Source organism: Onychostruthus taczanowskii, unplaced genomic scaffold (genome assembly GCF_017590055.1).
Source record: "Onychostruthus taczanowskii isolate IOZ18803 unplaced genomic scaffold, ASM1759005v1 scaffold5, whole genome shotgun sequence".
NCBI lineage: Eukaryota > Metazoa > Chordata > Aves > Passeriformes > Passeridae > Onychostruthus > Onychostruthus taczanowskii.
This window is the reverse complement of record NW_024502568.1, coordinates 12,918,386-12,938,402: the sequence shown is the minus strand read 5'-3', so window position 1 is coordinate 12,938,402 and position 20,017 is coordinate 12,918,386. Positions and strand designations below refer to the sequence as shown.

Sequence of the window (20,017 nt, the reverse complement as noted above, 5' to 3'; positions counted from 1 at the left end):
TTCCCCAGGTAGGATGGGGGAACAAATTGGAAGTTAAAAATGAGAAAACTCATAGGTTGGGATAAAGACAGTTTCCTAAGTAAAGCTAAATCTGCACCCAAAAGCAAAGCAAAACAAGAAATTCATGCACTGCTTCCCATGCGCAGACATGCTCAGCCTTCTCCAGGAAAGCCAAGCTCCATTAGGTAAAACAGCCACTTGGGAAGACAAACACCATCACTCTGAGTGTCCCCCTCTTCCTTCTTCTTCCCCCAGCTTTACATGCAGAGCATGGTGCCACATGGTCTGGACTATTCCTGTGGGCAGTTGGGCTCAGCTGTCCTGGCTGTGTCCCCTCCCAGCTCCTTGTGCACCCCCAGCTCACTCACTGTGGGGTAGAATAAGGAGCAGAAAAGGCCTTGACTCCATGCAAGCACTGCTCAGCAATAATGAAAGTATCTTGCTGTTATCAGTACTGTTTTCAGCACAAATCCAGAACGCAACCCCATACCAGCTACTGAAGAAAATGAACTCTTCCAGCCAAAACCAGCTGAAGTGAACAGTTTATTATTAGTGTATGCTGGTGGAGAGATAATCCCTGCACCTGAAGTGCTCTGGAAACCTCATGAAGAAGAAGTAGTGTGCTCTCAAAGTTGACATTGAGCTGATTGTTTCCCTGCCCTCTGTATTTTGGACAAATAGAAATGAAGTGTCAAACTCTTGAGCAGTTTGTTGGGGTTCCTTTCACTTCTGAGGCTCGTGCAGGCTTTGTGCTCAAAATGCACAACTGGAGAAAGAAAAGAAGGGTTTCCCAAGTGTTTATGATAACCTGTAAAATAGTTGGCAGTTAAGAAGTTGAAAGGCTGCATTCAGAGGAAATATGACCCAGATGAATTAAAACAATTCCATGAATCTCTAATGTGCATCGTTCATCTTTTCGTTGACTTTCCCTCCTTAGTGCTTACACCATCCTACAGCTGTTTGTGCTTTTAAGTAACTACTGCACACCAAAATATGTGTATTTAACTTGTTTTCCTTAAAGTTCCTGCATCCCATACCTGGGCCAGTGCACAGCTGGCTTTACTTAGTTTGGGACTGAATCTTCCCATGTGAAAGATGAAAGGTGGATGTCAACTTGGGGAAAACCATTGTCACCCTTAGCAGGTGCCTGCACTGCTCGTGAGTTGAATGCAATGGTTTGGTTATCTTGATGACATGAGCTCCCAAAGACCTCTTCCCGAGATGCATTTGTAACCTTTTGGTTAATTTGTGAGGACCTTTGTATTAACATACTACATCTGTGAGTGGATACTGCAAAACCAGCACTGGAGAAGCAGCTCCACTGGTTAATTTGTGAGGACCTTTGTATTAACATACTACATCTGCAAAACCAGCGCTGGAGAAGCAACTCCATGCTTGCAAGTGCCACTCTCTGTGCTTTACCCAGGATAGTTCAACTGCAACTGGTATCTGAAGATAATTAATTTGCAGTCCAGCTGACTGAACTGGATTAATAATTAAAGAGACATAAGTAGTTAGTACTTGAATTCTCCTGAGCTTGGATGTTACCACTTGAAGCATGATGTAATTCTAATTTGTTTCATCAGGCTTTTTCCTGGGAAGAGGCTTGGGGAATGGTAACAGATGTATGCTCTAGGAAACTCTTTGGTCTCTTTCTTCCCCTGCCACCATCTCTTTTTGTTCAGGCAATTAGTCTATGGGGGAAAAAAAGTGAAGATGTTTTGAAGATGTTTCCTCCTTTTTCATGTGGTGTGTTATCTACTTCTGAATCTGTTAGATGGTGTCTAAATGCTGTAAGGCTGTGAGCATTATAGAATGTATCACTATGCTTCTACCGTGACAAAAAGAAAACTGCAGGAATTTAAGAAAAAAATAACAATAGAGATTACATTTCCCTTGTATTTTGTGCAGTTATGCCTCATAAGTGAAGAATGAGTGCTGTAGTTTGAGAAACCCTTATGTAGAGAGCAGGCTGGTAAAATAAATAATGCTCTGTTTTTAAGGAAGTCACATTGTTGATGGGAGTACCGTCTGCTCACACTCAAAAGTACATGCTCCAAGCACCTCTGTGGTGAGAAGCAAACAAGGGACAAAAAACAGGCTTAACTCATCTACTCCAGTTCTCCCATTCTGACTGAATTAGACTTCTTCTTTTGAGCCACAAAACTTACAAACTTACAAATGCTGCAGCTTGTAGCTCTTTCAAAACAGTCCCTTCAGAGGCTGTCTGGCAATTAGCCAGGTAACTAAAATCAACTGGATTTTATCTTTATTGGTCAGAAATATTATGAACCATCTATGAGTGACTCTTGGCTGTCCATATTACACATATGTCCTTTTTCATGGTCACACTGCTCACTTAATACAACTAGATTAGACTTTTGACTCCACTACAGCAGTTTTTTGGGTTTCTTTTCCTGATTAGCCATTGAACTGAAAACCATACCTGGAGTTGTATTTTAATCCTAATTTTAGAGCCACTTAGTGGCTGTCAAGCCATAATTAGACATGATCGCTCTGTTCTCCGCATCACATAAAATACTTCAAACAGCCTCTTCTTTTGGGGAGATACAAATGCCTTGATCCTACCTCTCTTGGGACTTAGTTGAGGTTCTGAACACAAGCTGTAAGGCTTTGGGGTACACATAATGCAAAAGGCATCAGCTCCTGTGACAGATGTGAATGGGTAACCCCTCTGTGACTCACTGATTCCTCACTAGGTTGTGGAGGGGATGGGGCAGTGCTGCTGAGGATTGAAAAAAGGACCAGCTGCTCAGCTGAGTGATCTTCTCTTCTGTTTGACACTTCCCAAGTTTGACTCTGCCTTGCTACTTACCTTTTTTCACTCTATATATAATGGACAGCATGCCACTGATTTTTATTTTACTTTATGCAACCACTGATTACCTTATTAGAACAACACCTGCTGTACTGGGACATTTTTCTCCCTTAAACTGTAACTAAGACAAAGGTTTCTTGCTCAAATACCCAAAGGATGTATAGATGGAAGTGTAGCCACACATGGATATTAAAGAATTGCCTTTGTCATTGTTTTGCTCCATTGTTTTTGCAAGAAGGGTTGGTTGGAAAGTAACCAGTTTTATCCTGAACCTTACTTGAACAAGGCTTGGTGTTCCCAGGGATTTGACACTAACAGAGTTGCTTTCTAACTTTTTTAATGAGGAAGAATTCCTTTTTCAGCCCTGCTGTAAACAAAAAACAGCTGCAGTGAACGCTGTGTTGGGTAAGGGCCCAGAGCAGAGAATGAGCTGTGGCCTCACTGAGGTCGAGCGAAAACCTTCTATTATTTTCACCCCCTTCTTCCCACCTTCCCAGCTCTTATGAAGACTCTGATGGAAAGTGGCCAGCTCCCAGATTTCCTGTACTTTGCAGCTTCTCTTTGTAAACTCAGGGAGAGGAAGATACATAACTGGTGTGCACAACAATGGGTGATGTTAAAAATGAGACTGAGAGGTGTAAGCAAATTGGTTTTCTTGTGGTCTGCCTTCAGCTGCAGGCGTGGCTTTCAGCAGATTCCTGGACTATTGGCTTGTGTTTCCAGCATTGATTGGGATGCTCTGCAGATAATTGTCTAGCAGGTGGCAAAGTCGGAACTAATCCATCAATTGGTTAAATTCCACCTAGTCCAAGTAATCTTGTTAGTAGCTGTTTTGCCCTTTCAGCAGTCATTTTAATTAATATTCAGGGTTGTGCAGATGGGCAGGTTTCCACCCTGCTGAAGCAGAAATTGATTTTTTTTAAATTTTAAGTTAGAATTAATTTGCAAGGGTCTTTTTTGTCCTATGTCAAACAGTGCAGCCTCCCAAAAACTTGGAATCAGTACCACCAGCTTGCTTGACACAACTGTCCTGTCTGGTTTTGTCCCTTCCACTTACAATATGTTGGCACTTTGAGAAATTATGTAAGTAACTTCTGAGATGGATGGGACTCCCTGGGAGAATTTAGTTTCCATGTGTCTGATTGCAGCATTACCTTACAATCAAAATTTTTTTCTTTGTACACTTTCTTTTTTCTTTTGACGCTTTCATATTTATGAGCAGGAAAATATTTGCAATATCAAGAAAGCAATTTATAAACCTAATTGAAAATGCAGGACTTGATGTGAAAGCTTCTGAATGAAAAAGTTTTCATCCAGGCCTTCAAAAGGATTTTTATCATTCTGTTGCAGAAGAACATGAAACAAAGTGAATATGAATTTTCTACACTTGGTGAAGTATCTGCTCGAGTTGAAGAAATCAAGTTGCTCTACTTGATTTCTTCTTGTTTTGGCAGCTTTCTGCTCCCTCAGGCTGGAACAACTCTGGTTGGATTTAGTAGCAGAAACGTGGTGAATAAAAATCGGGAATTGATCACCTTAGAATATTTTTCAGATTAAAAAATCAAAAAAATTTCCAGATTTTCACTTTGCTTTGAAAGTTAACAGGGGGTAAACTGTGATGTTTGCTGAAGTTGGCTTCTGGAGAGAGGTTGTTTTCTGTCAGGGTTAAATAACTTCTGTGAGTGATTTGACAGGAACAAGAAAACTTTGAGACAGTATTGAGTTGTTTTGCAGTGATTTAGAGTGATTTAGCAAGTATAATGTTCAAAGATGCTGTTTCTTTTAAGAATTTTCCCAAGTGTTAAATGAACCAGCTGCAGTACAAAGGCAAACCTTTATGGATTGTTGTGGATGGCTTTGATTCTGAAAGTCTCTTGCCCTTGAAGTGTTTTTTGAAGTCCTTCCAGTAAAAGACAACATAAGCATAAATTGGTTTGACTGGCAGAGTGTGGGGACAGAGAGCTGATGTCCAGTGCACATTTGACTTTGCACTGTCAGCAGTTTGCTGTATTACAACGTGCAGCACCAGCACCCATGGTCATCCTTTCCTCTCCATCAAATGCTTCCAGTCCTTTGCTGCCTGCCCCCATGGCAGAGCTTTGCCCAGTGGAGTGTTCACTGCAGGTTTTCGTGGTGTTAAGGTGTATCAGTTGACTCCTCCTGGCATGCAGGGTCACACAGGCTGCGAGGGGAGGTAAAAGTTCAGCACGGTCAGTGCTTTTCTCAGTCTGTCTGCACAGAGCTGCTTGCTGGGCAGGCTCAGATGAAGTGTCTGGGCAAAGAATGCTTGCCACAAGCATCAGCTCATACATAATATTTAATTGTATTAAAAGAAGTAAATCACAGAGCATTGCAGTGGCACCAGAGGGGAAGAATCCATGTGTTGTATCTATAATTCTGTTTTGTGAATAAACAGAATGGAAATCTGAAAAGATGTCATAGCACTTTTGTATTTCTAATACTTTATTCTTAAAATACCTCCTTGCTTTTGCTGAGCTCTACAACAGTGTTTTTGCAGTCTGAGGGAGTACCTGCATTCTCAGGCTGTTCTCTGTTCTGCTGCCAGAAGTGGCTCTGCTGACCTGTGCACACTCACGTGAAACCTCAGCATGACCCAGTCCCTGTTTCTGCTCTAAGAACAGGCACAGCTGAGTTTGTCGAGTGGAAGCCCTTGTTGCCTGGGGGCAAACATCTACCTGAAAGAGATGTCAAGGTGCAGAACAAATTCATTAGGAATTTTTTTTTGTTGGGAAGCAATCTTTTTTTTTTCCTAGTTCCTCCTAGTCTGGGAGGAACAGATCTCACAGGGAAACTGTACATATGCTGACAGCTTCTGCACCTCATAAGTGAAGCATACTGATGTGTGGGATTGTTTTATCAATGTCAGGTTTCTAGGCCTTTTGATTTTTGCCTGCCCCCTGCAATGTATTCATTTGCCACATCAAAAATATAACTTGGGAAGAGGAAGGAACACAAGGATCAGAGCAAAAATGCTGAAATTGTCCTAAAAAGCCTTTTCCCAGGGCGAGTGCCTACACTGATTACACAGACATGGACTGAAATTTGTTTCCTGAAGAAATGAATTTCCATCATTCACATATCCAGCTAACCCTCAAGTGAGTGGCTTTATGCCAAGGCTTGCAGATGTGTTTAAAGAGATAGCCTGTGAATTCATAGATATTTTATCTTCCACCTAGAGTTCTTTTAGTCTTTCCATAGCTCCCAGAATGGGGCTCATATTGTTCCCATTTCCAGGAAACAGCATTGAGAGATGTGTTTAAATTCTGAATGCTGCCAACATGTGGGTAATTGAGGTGTAGCAGTGGGTGGTTCTGAGCAAACACCTGGTTCCTTTCAGTGTGAGCTTAGCTCTTGTGAATTTTGCTCTCAGACTTCCTTTCCCCTTCCTTCTCAGCTTCTTCCTCATTATCTCAATCACATTAACACAATGTTAATATCTCATTTTCTTTCCAATTACCATTTTAGCATCAGACTGTGCCTGCCTGACTGTTGTTTTTGTTGGGTGTGGGCTTGTTTTGGCAGATGTTTATTGAACAAAACAAGATGAAAAGGCAGAGTCAGTTGCTTCTGCAAAATTTTCCTCCTGATCAGCAGCTTTTGAAGGCTTTGGATGACAATGCCAAGCTAACCCACACATTAGAAGAAGAGAGGCTTCAACACCAGCAAAAGGTAAAACAGAATTTCTTTTCATCCCATCTGGAAGTCTTTGAAAACCTCCTGAATTTAAGGAGTGCTGTGTCTTAGTTAGGTTCATAATTATTTGAGATCATATCCCCTGTAAGAGCTTCGAGTTTCAAAACTAAATTTCAGAGAAGGTTGTGATTCCCTTCTTCTGAGTCACTGTTCAGAGATGAGTACAGAACTGAAAGGCTCCTGAGCCTGAGGGCCCTGGTTTAGGCAAGTGTTTTATTCTGGGTGCCAGTGAAGTGCAGTTACAAGCAGTGACTCAGGTTCCATTAAGTGAAGAGATGGCAACAGCATATTTTGGACATTGAGTAATACAAAGGTTGTCTTGGGGGTGTAAGGAAAGAACAGGAGGTGAGAGGTAGGCAGAGCTTTGGGTCTTGCTGAACAAATGGGTGGGGGAAAGCCAGACAGACACACTGGAACAGGGAAGTGTAAGGTGTGTCTGCAAAGTGCTGTGAGATGATCCAAACTGATAGGATCTTAACAAATTTATTCTCTGAAACTAGACAAGATCAATCTCTTTACTGAGAGAAATCACCATTGCTTCCTAGGAAAACCTGAAACCCAGGAAAACCTGAGCTTTGCTTTAGCCCTGAGGCCTGTTCCTAAAATGCTGTTAGTTGAGTAAGAGTAGGGATAGGTAAACAATTCCTGTCTTTTCATCAATGCAGCAGTACTAAGACTGTGCAATCTCACATGCTCTGAATGAGTATTTTGGAAGAATCATTTCCAGTTCATAGAAAACCTCTGCATCTTTGGCTACTTTGAAGTTTAGAACAAAATGTATATATTTAGGGAGCTGTGAAGTTACTGCTACGCTGCATCTGAATGCTGCCTCTGAATCAGATATTCCATAATTTCTCCACTGGCATCTGCATGAGCTGAGACAAGGGAGTTTAAATAATGAGTCTGTCAGTGGAAGCAGTAAAAGAACACAAATGTCAATGTTCCATGCTTCAAATGAGGAAATGTTCTGAAATTAATTATGTGATAAAAACTCCTCTATAAAAAGAAATGAGAACAATGTAAAGATAAAGTACTTTGGAGCTAAAGACATATTTTAAAGAAGAGATAAAGCAAGTTGGGATCATAACAGAAAATTCTGACATCTCAGAAGAATCTTTCCAGCTCTCATTCAAAAATGAGAAAATTCAAAAATTTTCCTTTTTCTGGGACCTGTGCTTCACTGCTGTACTATAACATGATGTTTTCAGGCATAACTGTGCCTAGTGGGTTATTTGTCAATGGGAGGACAGAAAATGCCTTTTATTGTGACAAATGCTCTTGTTTGCCACCTGCAGATTAAAGAATTAGAAGAGCAGCTAGAGAATCAGTCACTGCATAAGGAGATTAGTCGCCTTAAACAGCAACTAGAACTTTTGGAGGAAGATAAAAAGGAACTGGAGCTGAAGTGTCAGCATGCAGAAGAAAAAGCTAGGGACCTAAAGCACTCAGGTAAAATTGTGTAATAACTTTCATTTTAGGGGTAAGGTGTATATGTATGGGATGGTTGGTGCACATCTACATTTGAGACCCTAGAAGCTTTTTTTGTAGCAGTGACCCAGACCTTTGCTTCACTAGACAAAGTACAGCAGCTTCCTTCAGCTGCAGAACAACTGTGTCCAAAATGTGTGTGAAGGAATAACCTTGTAAAACTTCTGTAAGGAAGAAAAATCCTGTGGTTAGGTTGCCCTGAGTCTTACAGATGGATAAATATATGGGAATAGGTGTCTGTGTGAAAGACACAAAAGATTATACCTGGACTTCAAAGTCACTCAGTTGATTTTTATTTTTTTTTTACCTTTTAAAATTTAAAAGCAAGTTTAAAATACTGCAATTTTAATTTGAATCTATCACTGCAAGAACAAAGAACCATATCCACTTTGGAAATCATATTCTTACTTCTGCCATAACCTACTGCACACAAAGCAGTTGCTAAGGATTTTTGTAACTAAAAGAAATTCAGGACTTTTTTTTTCTCTGTTTCTGCCCCTCCCGAATTAATTATATTTGACAGCATTTCAAGTGCAGAAAAGCAATTTCCACATTTTAGGTCTGAGATGAAAACAGGAGAGAAAAGAATCCATTCTGCCACGACCCAATTTTGACCATTTTTATGGGGAAAGCCCACACCATCAGCAAGAGAGAGACAAGTCTGGAGGTTGAAATTGTTAATTTCTTTGATCTCTTGTTAGTTCATTCTCAAATACAACCTCAGATACACCACTGCAGAAATGGGATCAAGTTTTCCCTGCTCTGTCATTTTATATGGAGAATCCTGTGTGAGGGAGAGTTTTAGTAATAACTCAGGTTGGAGGCAGCTGTTTTAATGGGAATCCTGTGCATTGTTCTTGGTAGAAAATGTCAAAAAATGGCCTTTGGGCAGTTGCGTGGTTTAGTCTTGTTTGTTCTTTAGTTAATCAGTAATGGTTTTTTTTCTCAAACCATCAGAGCTGGTTTTTAGAGGGGATGAGAAAGCCCAAGAGCTGACTGTGGGTTGTTTCTTTGCAGTTGATGAGCTTCAGAAGCGAATCCAGCAGTCTGAAAATCCTGCCCCGCCTCCTCCGCCGCCTCCGCCGCCGCCTCTCCCTCCTCCTCCTCCTCCCAACCCCATTCGGTGAGTGCTCCCAGCCGGGGCAAAGCTGTGCTCTCTGCAGAAGCACAGCTCCTTACATCAGCTGGCATCCAAGCAGAAGAGTGTCTTTAAAGGAAAAACCTGTCAGGGGCTCCTGAGCTGCAGGACGTGCTCAGTGCCCCTCCTGCCCCCAGACTTACCAGCCTGACCAATTCTGAGCAGTGCCTGCCTTGCCAAGCCTAACAGATTGTCTAGACTGTGATTCTGGAGGAGGAGGGATACCTGTCTCCTCTAAATTTAGGAGATTATTTTTTTTTTCTATTCACCTGATGGCTGTAATTATACACTTGTGAAATGCTTTCTATTGCCAAGAAAACTCCTTTGAACCAAAGGATATGTTAGATTATTGTGTGTCCCTTCATGTCAGATACTGATGATGAAAATGCAGACTCCATTGAGTTCCCACAATTACTTTCATAAGTTAAAAAGGAGAAAAAAAAAATAACAAATGAAAATCACCACCCAGTCATCAAGCATTTTTGGGCAAAATTATCAAAATTTGGCTTGATTTCGACAAAGGACTACAAAAGAGGATGACCAGTCTATGCTGATGTATCAGGCATTAGACCCAAATTAATTAGCAAAACACTAAAGGGTGCTTAGTTATTTTTAAAAACTCAGCTAATCTTGATGTTGTCTGCTTGGTTTTAAAAATAAATGGACTTGGATGACAGTTTGCTGCCTTCTGTAATAGAAATGACATCCAGGAGTCTCGTTAACTACTGTGTTAAACTTAGGAATAGATGTGAGTATTGGGGAGAATTCATCCCTTCATGCATCTTGCATTGTTTTTAGAAACGAAACAAGTTCAGGAATATTGTGTTTGGCCTTTTGCTTCTTTTATGTCCATTAACTCATTTGGCCTGCTTGCTCCTTTCTCACTGATAGATAGCATGAATTAACTGTGTAGGGGTGTCGTGGGATTTTTGTTTAAGTTTGTGCCCTTTACTGTTTGGAGTGGGTGAAACCATTAATTTTCAGCCCTTTCATAGCAAAGTCAGACTGTTTCCTCATGCACTGTGATGTGGTTGTGGATGGAAGTTGTTTTAGGACATAGGCACTGGATGCTGCATTTCTCTGGGGCAGAGTTTTGACCTTTTAGGCAGGGATGTCACTCTGCTGTGTAAGGAATGATGTTCAGTAGTGAGTGACTGGCCTCACTGGCACATCAGATGTGCACAGGAGCTTGTACTTGTTCTTGAAGATGAATCATTTGCTGGTGTGGACTTTTACATTGTGAATATAGTGAGGGGATAATTATTTGACACTGTAAGAAGATTACAAACTTGGAAATGGTGAGGAGATACTGATCACCATATTTAAGTGTCCTCTGGAGAACAATACTTCAACATCTACAGCTCTTCTTTCTATTTATTATGCCAGAGCAGCTTCTGTTTGTCGTGTGTCACAATGAGACCCTGGCTTTTAATATTCTAATCTGGAGTGTTTTGATTTGTGCCTAATGTCTGTTAAAAATAAATAAATTCCTCTGGTGCATTTTGATGGGAGGCATTGTGGGGGGTAATTCAGTGCATCTGCATTCAAGAACCATTAAATGAGTCTTTTGTAAGTGCTGTATAATCAGGTATAAGCAGGCTGGTGGTGTGTCATGTGCAGGCTCATTCTGACAGTGGGGACCCAGGACAGAATGACAGTGGGGGACCCAGGACAGAATGACAATGTGCAGTTTCATTTTCCCCCAAGGTCTCTCATGTCAATGATTCGCAAGAGATCTCACTCCAACACCAACGTGAGCAAGAAGGAGAAACCTCCTCAGCAGGAGTCAGGTATGGCTCATCCCTTCTCAGGCTGTGTGGGTTATCCACTGGACTGCAGGAAAGGAGCTGGGGGATAAAGATGGTGGTTCAGATGCTTTTGATTGTCAACATTAACTACAGCTCTCCATGTCCAGCACATTCCTCTGACTTGCAGTCCAGAAATGGGATTGCAGCCCTGGAATATGTGCACCAAGATGGGAAGTGATATCTTTGGTACTGTAGCTTTGGTATTGCTAGGAGGGGTGGCTGAGGACTCTGGGCTTGTCTGGTTCAGAGAAAAGGAGGCTGAGGAGTGACTCTATTGCTCTCTGCAGCTCCTGAGGAAGGGACAGGGAGAGGGAGGTGCTGAGCACCTGGGATCCTGGGATCCAGTGACAGAACACGTGGGATTGTTTAAAACGGCATCAAGGAATGCTTAGACTGGACGTAAGGAAGAATTTATTTATGGTGAGAATGGTCAGACACTAGAAAAGGCTTCCCAGAGAGGTGGCTGGTGCCCCAATCTTGTTAGTTTTTGAGGCCCTTAAGAACATGCTCTAACTTTTGGTCAGCCCTGAAGTGGTCAGGCTGTCAGACCAGGTGGTCACTGCAGGGCCCTTCCAGCTGGAACATTTTGTTGTATTCTACTCCAAACTTCCTTGAGATCCCAAGTAAATTTGTGTGGCCCTCATAGGCACCTCTGCCTCTACAGCTGAACTGGACATCAGCATCCAATTTACTTCTTCCAGAAGGCTTTGAGTATGAACTCAAATCCACAGTCTGAGGCTGCAGGTCAAAAACCTCAAGGGAGCACCCAGCACTTGCTGAAACTGGAGAAAAGTTCTAATCTTCCTGCCTGAGCTGCAGCATGTGCAGGGCTTTGTGCTTCTACAAGTTACCTGGAAGAGGCAGAATGTCCAAACCTACGAGCATTAAACAGAGAGCAGGTTATATTCAGCATAATACAGGGAAATTTCTGAACTTCCACATGGCAATTTCTTCAGTCCAGAGCCTCTCCACAGAGCTTGTTTGTTAAATACTTCAGTTTTTGTCCCTCAATTCATATCTTGTGAAATTACCACTCAGAGTTGACTGTAATTCTAATCCTTTAATAACACTGAAAACCTAAAACAAAACAGTCTTGCACTAAGGTGGCTCTGCATGCAAAGTAACAGCTGAAATTGCATTTTATTGTTGTTAATGGAAGCTGGAAACTTAGTAGGTTGAGAACAGGAGTTAAGTACAGATTTGCAAATGACTGTGAGTGCCTGAGGAGTCAGGGCTAGTTAGACAGGCATTGCCAGTTAAATAACCAAGGGTTTTCTTGCTGTTTCTCTCTTCCTTCTGAATCAGCAGGAGTTTGTTTTTAGTGAATTGCTTAACTCATTTGCTGCCACTTAAACAAAGAAGGGAACCTGGCTGAAATTATAGGATATAACTGTTAAAAAAACCCCTGCTGTTAGCAGACTAATGGTATGTAAGTCAGGCTGGATTGTTGCATGGAACCAAAAGGCAGGAAGTGGGGAAAGAGAGCATTACTCCTCCCATTCTCAGGTGAGGAACTGAGGAATGGAGTGACTTGGGCAGGTCCCTGGGGGAAGTTTTGGGAACTGGTTACCAGTCTGAGAGAAACAAAATTATTGGTCTGGATAGAATAGTTAGAGAGATGACCTTGTCTGAGATCTCTGACGAAGGGTCAATCTTATCTTTCAGTAGAAGTCCAATTATGGTGCCTTGATTTGTCAGGGTTCCTTACCTTGAAGCATCCTAGATGTTTTGATTACACCTTTTTGTTGAGACTGTCACAAGCAGTGATTGCAGGAAATACCATGAAATTCACTCTTAGGTTCTCTACTCCCCATTCTTTCATTATTTATTAGTAAACTAACAGTTCTGACCTTTCTTCAATTACATATAAACTGCTTTTCCTCTTAATAGTTGAGTTGTCCTTAAAATATTAAAAAAAAGGGAGAAAATTCTTTCTTGATCTAATTATGATATCAAACTTGAGTCTTGTTTTAACCCCTGTAAAGGACTTAGAATGAGTGATTTCTATGCCATACCACCAATTAAGCTTCTATATTTGAAACAGCCTGTTTGTGAAATTAAAGCCTGACATTAAATCCGCTTAGAATACATAAACCACATTTCTATGAATCATCAATAGTACCCTGACAAGTGAGAGAGCAGAAGTCTTTTTAAAATTCCTGTTACATAAGGTACAAAGGTGCAGCTTTGAATAGCATCAACCCTATTTCTCCAAGTGTTTAAGTGCTCTTCCCCTCCCTCCCCTTTCTGGTATGTTAAGGGTCTTTTCTTTTAATACCCAGAATGCTGATAAGTTAACAGGTATTATTTAGGTTCATCACAGAGCTTCCCATGTCATGTGAATATTTTGCAGTCCTGATACCAAATCTCTTGGAAAAGCAGCCATTTCCTTTCATGGTATTTCAGTTTTTCCCTTTAACTTGATGCAGTGTTTTTTGGAGGGGTGGGTTTAGGTCAGGGTGAGGTGTTGGTGTGATGTTCTTGCCAGGTCCTCAAACCCGTGAGAAATGGGGGAGTCACTGTCATGGGGCATTAGCAGCTCCTCCTGTGTCAGTGCAGCTGTGGGAATTCCTGCTGGGCCACAGTGGAGGCAGAGCTGTGTTCTTCCAGTCCCTGGTGCTTCAGCCTAGAGCACTGAGCTTGTGCAATTCCCAAACAGGTCCTGGAGCTTTGTGTTTCTCAGGATGAGGGCCCTGCTCCTGTCCAAACTTCCGCAGCTGGGCATTTGCAAAGTCAGGATCCTCAGTGCAAAGTGGCACTTTATCCTTGAGGAGCTGGGGACAGCTGAGCTGATAGCAGAGATCCCTGTATCCTGAATGAGAACATGGTTTTTACTTTGTACCATTTCTCTGAAGTTCTTTGTTCTTTGACTTTTTTAGCAGGTGAAGAAGTTACAGATCTGAAGAGGCAAGCTGTGGAAGAAATGATGGACAGGATTAAAAAGGGAGTTCACCTGAGACCAGTCAACCAGTCAAGCAGGCCTAAAACAAAGGTTTGGAATAAGTAGCAGACCAATAATTTTAGCTAAGTACAGTAATTTACACTGAAAGTAAACTTTTCTGTTATATATTCAGAAGAATATATTTTCCTCCCCTCATTTACTTTTCTTGATTTTGGATAAAATGAAGTAGAGCAGCATATAACTGAAGAACAAAAACAAAAAGCAGTAAGTAAGTAAAGGCCAGTTTCTTTGACACAGAAACGAAGCTTGTAAACAAACAGCTGCTAAGAAACAAAAAGCACAGAGAGAATACCTGAAGTGGTTAAAGGGGATGATCAACAAGTAGACTGCATTAACATTTTAGTTTTCTTTTATGCAACACTTACCCTTACTACCTTAATACCTACTGTAGAACATTGCTTACCTCCTTCACAAAAGCATAATCTTTATTTGTAGTCCGTGGTTCACAGTGCTGAGAGCTGAGGCTTTTCTCTTCATCTGAGTAAGGAAATAGATGGAATTTTAGCCCTGTGCCACGGGAGGAGGGAACAGAGGAGTGTCACACAGCCATAGGCCTGGGCAGCAGCCCCCTGTGTGAGGTCTGTCTGCAGGTACAGAGTCTGTCCTGGGCCACTTCATGTGACTTTTAACATTTGTGTGTTGTGTTTGCTTACAGCCAGAAACACCAAAGCCCTCTGAAAGTGCAATGAAAGAGCTAAAAGGGATTCTGGTAAGAGGAATCTTTCATATCATATTTCATTTCCTTCTCATTGAGCTGACGGGGCCTTCTGTGCAAACTGTGAAACTTCTGCATTTTGGGTTGAAGCCACAGAAGAAAATCCCCCAATTCCACCTTTGACTTTGGTTTGACTTAAGGACTCAAGCTAGGAGAATTTGTTTCTGCACTCTTTTCTGGGTTTGTGTGCTCCTGCCACTAGAGGGGATTTTGTGGTCTGTGTCTGCCATAGATTCTTTGGAAAATTTCCAAATACTCACAGTGGGGATGCTTAGGGATGGAGAGGCAGCTGAGTATCTGTACCTAGTCCAAAGTAAAGCCCCTGAACTGCACATATAGTAGATGCAGAGTTGTCCTCATCAACTGGTCTCTTTCCTGTGGCACCAGATTTCTTGTTAGCATAAGTGAAGCTTAAATAAAGCAATAGCTCTGGTCATTTATATGTAGAAAAAATGGATTCTGAATAGTTGTCCATATAACCCCTTATCACAAAATAAAAAAATTAGGCATGTTTGATCCAGCTGAGAGCAGTGTGCTACTGTTGTGTCTTTTACTCAAGTCATTGCTTGTTGCTTCTTTTGCACAAGAGTTAAAATTGTGTCAGAAGGAACTGTAGTTCTTGCTCCCTGACTTCTGTAACCCTGAAACTTTTGAAGTGCCACTTTGACACCTCAGGTGAAATTCTGCCAGTATTGAAGCAAAATGCTTCACTTCCACTGTAGAAGGTGAAGCTAATCATTCTCATCACCCTGTGGTTAAACAGCCCATACAAAAACAGTTCAGTGGTGTTTTGGGGGATGCAAGACAGTACAGCAGAGTGCAGCCACAGCCTGTGCTGTGATTTAAAATCACCAGTGATGGGTTAAAGTTGCTGTTCTCCAGTCATGTGAAAGCAGGGGAAGAAGGGAAGAAATGGTCTAGAGAGTCACCAGACCCTAATGCTGAGCCCTAATTAGGGGGACAGTTAATTAAATACAGTAGTAGATGGGAAACAAATAAAATGCAACAGTGAGACTGTGACTGTGCTTTAAGCAGAATTCCATAATTACAGGAGTAGTGGGATGTGGTGTGCTGTTTGCACCAGTGAGGGTTGGACAGAGTGTCCTGCCCAGGCTCCTTTCTCTAATAGCTGTTTTATTTCTCCAGCACTGTGTCACTGACATCAGAGACTTGATTGTGAACTCAGAGGGAGCAGGGAGAAACCTGCAGGCACTGCATTTCTGTGTCAGGCTCCTTGCTTTTGAGCCTTTCAGGGTATTTGCAGTGCAAGACAAACTGTATAAAATGCAGCTCCAGTCTATTCTTGAGAGCAGTGATTATGCACAGTCAGACAACAAACATGGGGGTGGAATGTGATGGAGTAAACATTTGTTGTTACTATGCTAATTATGCATTTTGTGTAGACCTCCATATAATTGTTACAAACAAAACACATTTATGTTGTGTAAATTCCAGAATTTGAGTGACTCCCTTTTTTAAGTTGCTTTTGTACACGTACATTTGTACAGATCTGGAGCATCCTACTAATGAAAAACCTGCTCAGTTGAATTTCAAATACTTTTGAAAGAAATCTTTTTAACTTCTAGGCAGGAGTGAAGAATTAAGAGTTTCTTTCCAGGGCTCCTGAAAACAGCACAACTTTTGCAACTTGCAATGCTATTTCCTTTTGTCCTTGATTATTTCTGGTCAAAAGTTATGTGCTTATCAAGAAAAGATGTCAATAGAATGTTATTTATGGTCTGGAAAAATGCTGTATGAGTCTGACATGTTTTGGAAGGCTGAATAAATAAGATTTATGGGAAGACTCAGAGGGAGAATGAAAGAGTATATGGGTACCAAATTTCCAGTTGTGTTATAAACATTTTGGGGAAATTTTACAATCAAGTAGGTCCTGATCCAACAACTGATTTCTGTGAGTTGGGAAATGTGTGCAGTGTGCACCAAATGTGTGTTTAAATTCCTGGAGGCAAGGTTGTGAGGTTTCAGCCTTTGCTTAAAGCCTCTTTTCCTCCCACTTTAAGAAAAGTGCTTCTGGACTTGCAGCTTCACTGATACCACATGCTAGCCTTGGCATAAGGCAGTAATAGCATTTATTTATGTTCTGTATGTATAAAAAACTGTTTCAGCTTGAGATCTACCTCTGTGCAAAAGAGAAACCTAGAAGTATATAGACATAGGGTCAGGTTTATGGCAGATCAGCTACATTATAGGATATAATCTGCAGTTGTAGCTGATAAATACTGACTTCTGCAGATACATGTATGCACCAGGATGCAGCAAATCAGGACCATGCTAAAACATAAAACCCACTGGAGCAATAACAGAGGTTAATTATGTGCATAATAACTCCCTAGCAGTTTCTTAAGATCCTTCACATGTTAAGATGGAGGAAGTTGGCAGTTTCCCACAAACATCAGAATTTGTTCATCAGTGGCAGGGCCAGGGCATCTCTCTTCAGCCTGATATCAGCCCCCTCATGTGTAGTGAGTGTGGTTTATCCCTGCATCATTGATCCAGGTAGGGGTGGGCTGGTGAGTGGATCCCAGCTCCTCCTGCTGTACCGATGGGAGAGCCTGGCTCACTGCTCTGGACCTGCAGTGTGAAAGATTCTGAAGTTGTGCATGTGAGCTGCTTGGCATAATCTGTCCTCAGAGAGTTTCTCATGCCTTTCTCTTGCTGTAGGAAACGCTGAATAAATCCACCAGCTCCCGAAGCTTGAAGTCCCTTGAGACGGACAGTGGTGAAACAGAGCTGGAGCGAGTCCTGCGACGCCGGAAAGTGACCACTGACCAGGACAGTGGCAGTAAGTGCTGCACCTCAGGAGCCCTCTGCCTCTCCCTGCATTTACATTCTCTTCCAGATCACTGCCATTGCAGCCACTATGCAGTACTTCACCTTCTTCTACAGTGACTCCCTTCCCTGTCTCACCTGTTGCTTTTCATCCCATTTTCTCCAAGAGATGCCTATGTCAGGATTTTCTGCACACACGGACACATACCTCTTTGGAATCTACACTCAGATGCCTCTTTCCATCCTGGAGCTCAGATGTTATTTGCTTGAACCTACTGTGAAAATACTCTTGAAAGTAATGCTAGCCAGAGAAATGACATTTAGGTCTGGTGATTTGAATTAACCTCTCTGCAGACCAGGGGTCTCCAGTTTTTACGCTGTGCTTTACTGTCACCTTCTGTAAGAAACTGTTGATGTTCTGCTTGGCTGCAAACACAATTTGTGTAGGTCCATGCCATAGCACCAGGGGTCTCCAGTTTTTACGCTGTGCTTTACTGTCACCTTCTGTAAGAAACTGTTGATGTTCTGCTTGGCTACAAACACAGTTTGTGTAAGTCCATGCCATAGTTGGTGCAGGTGTGGCTGGTTTGAATGTCACTGTAGAGTTTTATCTTGGACTGTACAGACAGCTCACTGACTCCTCATTAGTACTGAGAGCAGGCTTTTCTGCAGTCAGGCTGGGAGGGCACCAAAGCTGTGCCTGGGTGGGGCTGTGTGGGCAGCAGGATTTACCCCAAAATTACCCCAAAAGGCAGGAGGATCAACACAGCAAGTGCTGCCTCTGGTACAAGGAAGGGAGAGCAGGAGCTGTAAATGCAGTATTTTAATATTCTCTTCCACTGGATGCTGTTCATTAAAATTCCATTTTGTTTTCTGCAGTTAGCTTGAGTTCTGCTCTGCTCTTGTGTTGTTTCTAGACCAGTCTGGGTAACAGAAGCATTAAACTTTCTTTGGATTTTAGGTCCCACTGGAATCTTGGCCACATCAGAATCAAAGTCTCTGCCTGTGCTGGGTTCAGGAGCCAGTGCCCCACAGGCAGCACTGAACAAGAAAGATGTGGAGACAGATTTCACTTCCAAAGTACCCAACTCAGGTCCTGTCCCCAACCAGCCTAAGGGTGCTACGGGCTCCAAGCCTACTTTACAGTAAGTAGAATATTGATTTCTAGATATATTTTAGTACAAGATGTGTTCAGCTGGTGTGTTTAGAAAGTGATTTAATATCAGTTTTGGTTAACAAGATAAATGTACAATCTGCAGCTGTTTAACACTGACTCCCCAAATAATTTGCAGTCTCATGTGAAAGGAGAAATTAAACTCTCTTTAATAAAGTTCTTTTCCTCTAAAACCTGTGAACATTCTTCAAAAAAAAAAGTCCATTTTCTCTGTCAAAAAATAACCCTCAAGAGATTTTGAAGAATAACAAAGTTAAAGGTTTTTTCCATATCCTGAAGAGGGATGATAGTTACATTGTTAACTCTTGATTAAAAGTAGTTCTGGCAAATACTTTAAGAAATACAGTCATGTGAGTCATCTTGGTCTATATGCTGCTGTGCAGGTCAGTTTCTGTTGAACCAAAACAAGTCCTGACTATTACTCTTAAAAATTTGTTGGTAAAAATTCAGAATTACCTTGAAATCTCAAGTTAAAAAATATATATATAAAAATGCTGCATTTGCACAGATGGGCAGCAGAATCTTTCATCACAGCAAATTGAAGACCTGAAACCAGCATCAGAGTTAAACCTACTTCAGCAATTTTATTTCAGATTCCCTGGAGGATTGGTTTGTTCTCCAGCAATACCAGGCTCCTTTGGGAATTAGGCTGTGCACTTGCTTCTCTTGCCTTACCAGGTTGCTTGTCATTTTGTCATTTCAAGAAAAGGAAAGTGATGAGACAAATCAGATTGGCAAAACATTGTAGTTATGCCTAATTAAACTTCTGATTTCCTGCTGTCAGTTAGAAAATACCACCAGTACCAATTCTAGCAAGTCTGCATTGCTTTGTTCAGAGGAGGAAGTCATGACAAATGAGCTGAATATTCAGTTTGCATTTATTTTTATGAACTGATACTTCACTCTTATGCAGGTACTTTCATCATTTATTTTTGAGTGGATAAAGAGCCCAGTTTCCTTTTGTGCTCTACAGTTGTATTTAATTCCCACAGAGAATTAAAAGCAGAATGCCATTTTCAATCATATGTATCTTCCCCTTTTATTTCATTTAAGTATCCTTAGAAGAAAAATTATCTTCATTTTAATTTAATCAGAAAGATTAAGATATTTTCACCAGTTGTTTAGACATGAATAATGCCATTGCATTTTCTTGAGCAGTTACCCTTGACAGAAAGGTGAGGTTGTTCCTGAAAATTGTGTTTGTAGTTTGTGGATTTCTGTGATTTTGAACAAACCAGAAAATACAAGACAACTCCTGCCACCTTTTGTGTACCTTTATTCCACCGAACTAAGTGGAAATTGCATTTACAAGAAAGGAAATGAAATAATTGCAGGCCCCAAGGTCTCGCAGAATGCGTGGTGAATTGACTGTGGAAAGGATCTTGTGCT

The 20,017-nt window shown here is 41.4% G+C and overlaps 1 protein-coding gene across 1 annotated transcript in view; it reads left to right on the top strand.

The window, feature by feature from the left end:
* The window catches only part of SHTN1 (shootin 1), a 54,046-nt gene that overhangs the window by 26,805 nt on the left and 7,224 nt on the right, over positions 1-20,017 (top strand). The window contains exons 9-16 of the mRNA XM_041415557.1: positions 6,383-6,529; positions 7,849-8,002; positions 9,059-9,164; positions 10,887-10,969; positions 13,867-13,979; positions 14,605-14,658; positions 17,347-17,467; positions 18,416-18,599. Coding sequence (XP_041271491.1) covers positions 6,383-6,529; positions 7,849-8,002; positions 9,059-9,164; positions 10,887-10,969; positions 13,867-13,979; positions 14,605-14,658; positions 17,347-17,467; positions 18,416-18,599 — 962 coding nt within the window. The remainder of the gene's footprint in view (positions 1-6,382; positions 6,530-7,848; positions 8,003-9,058; positions 9,165-10,886; positions 10,970-13,866; positions 13,980-14,604; positions 14,659-17,346; positions 17,468-18,415; positions 18,600-20,017) is intronic.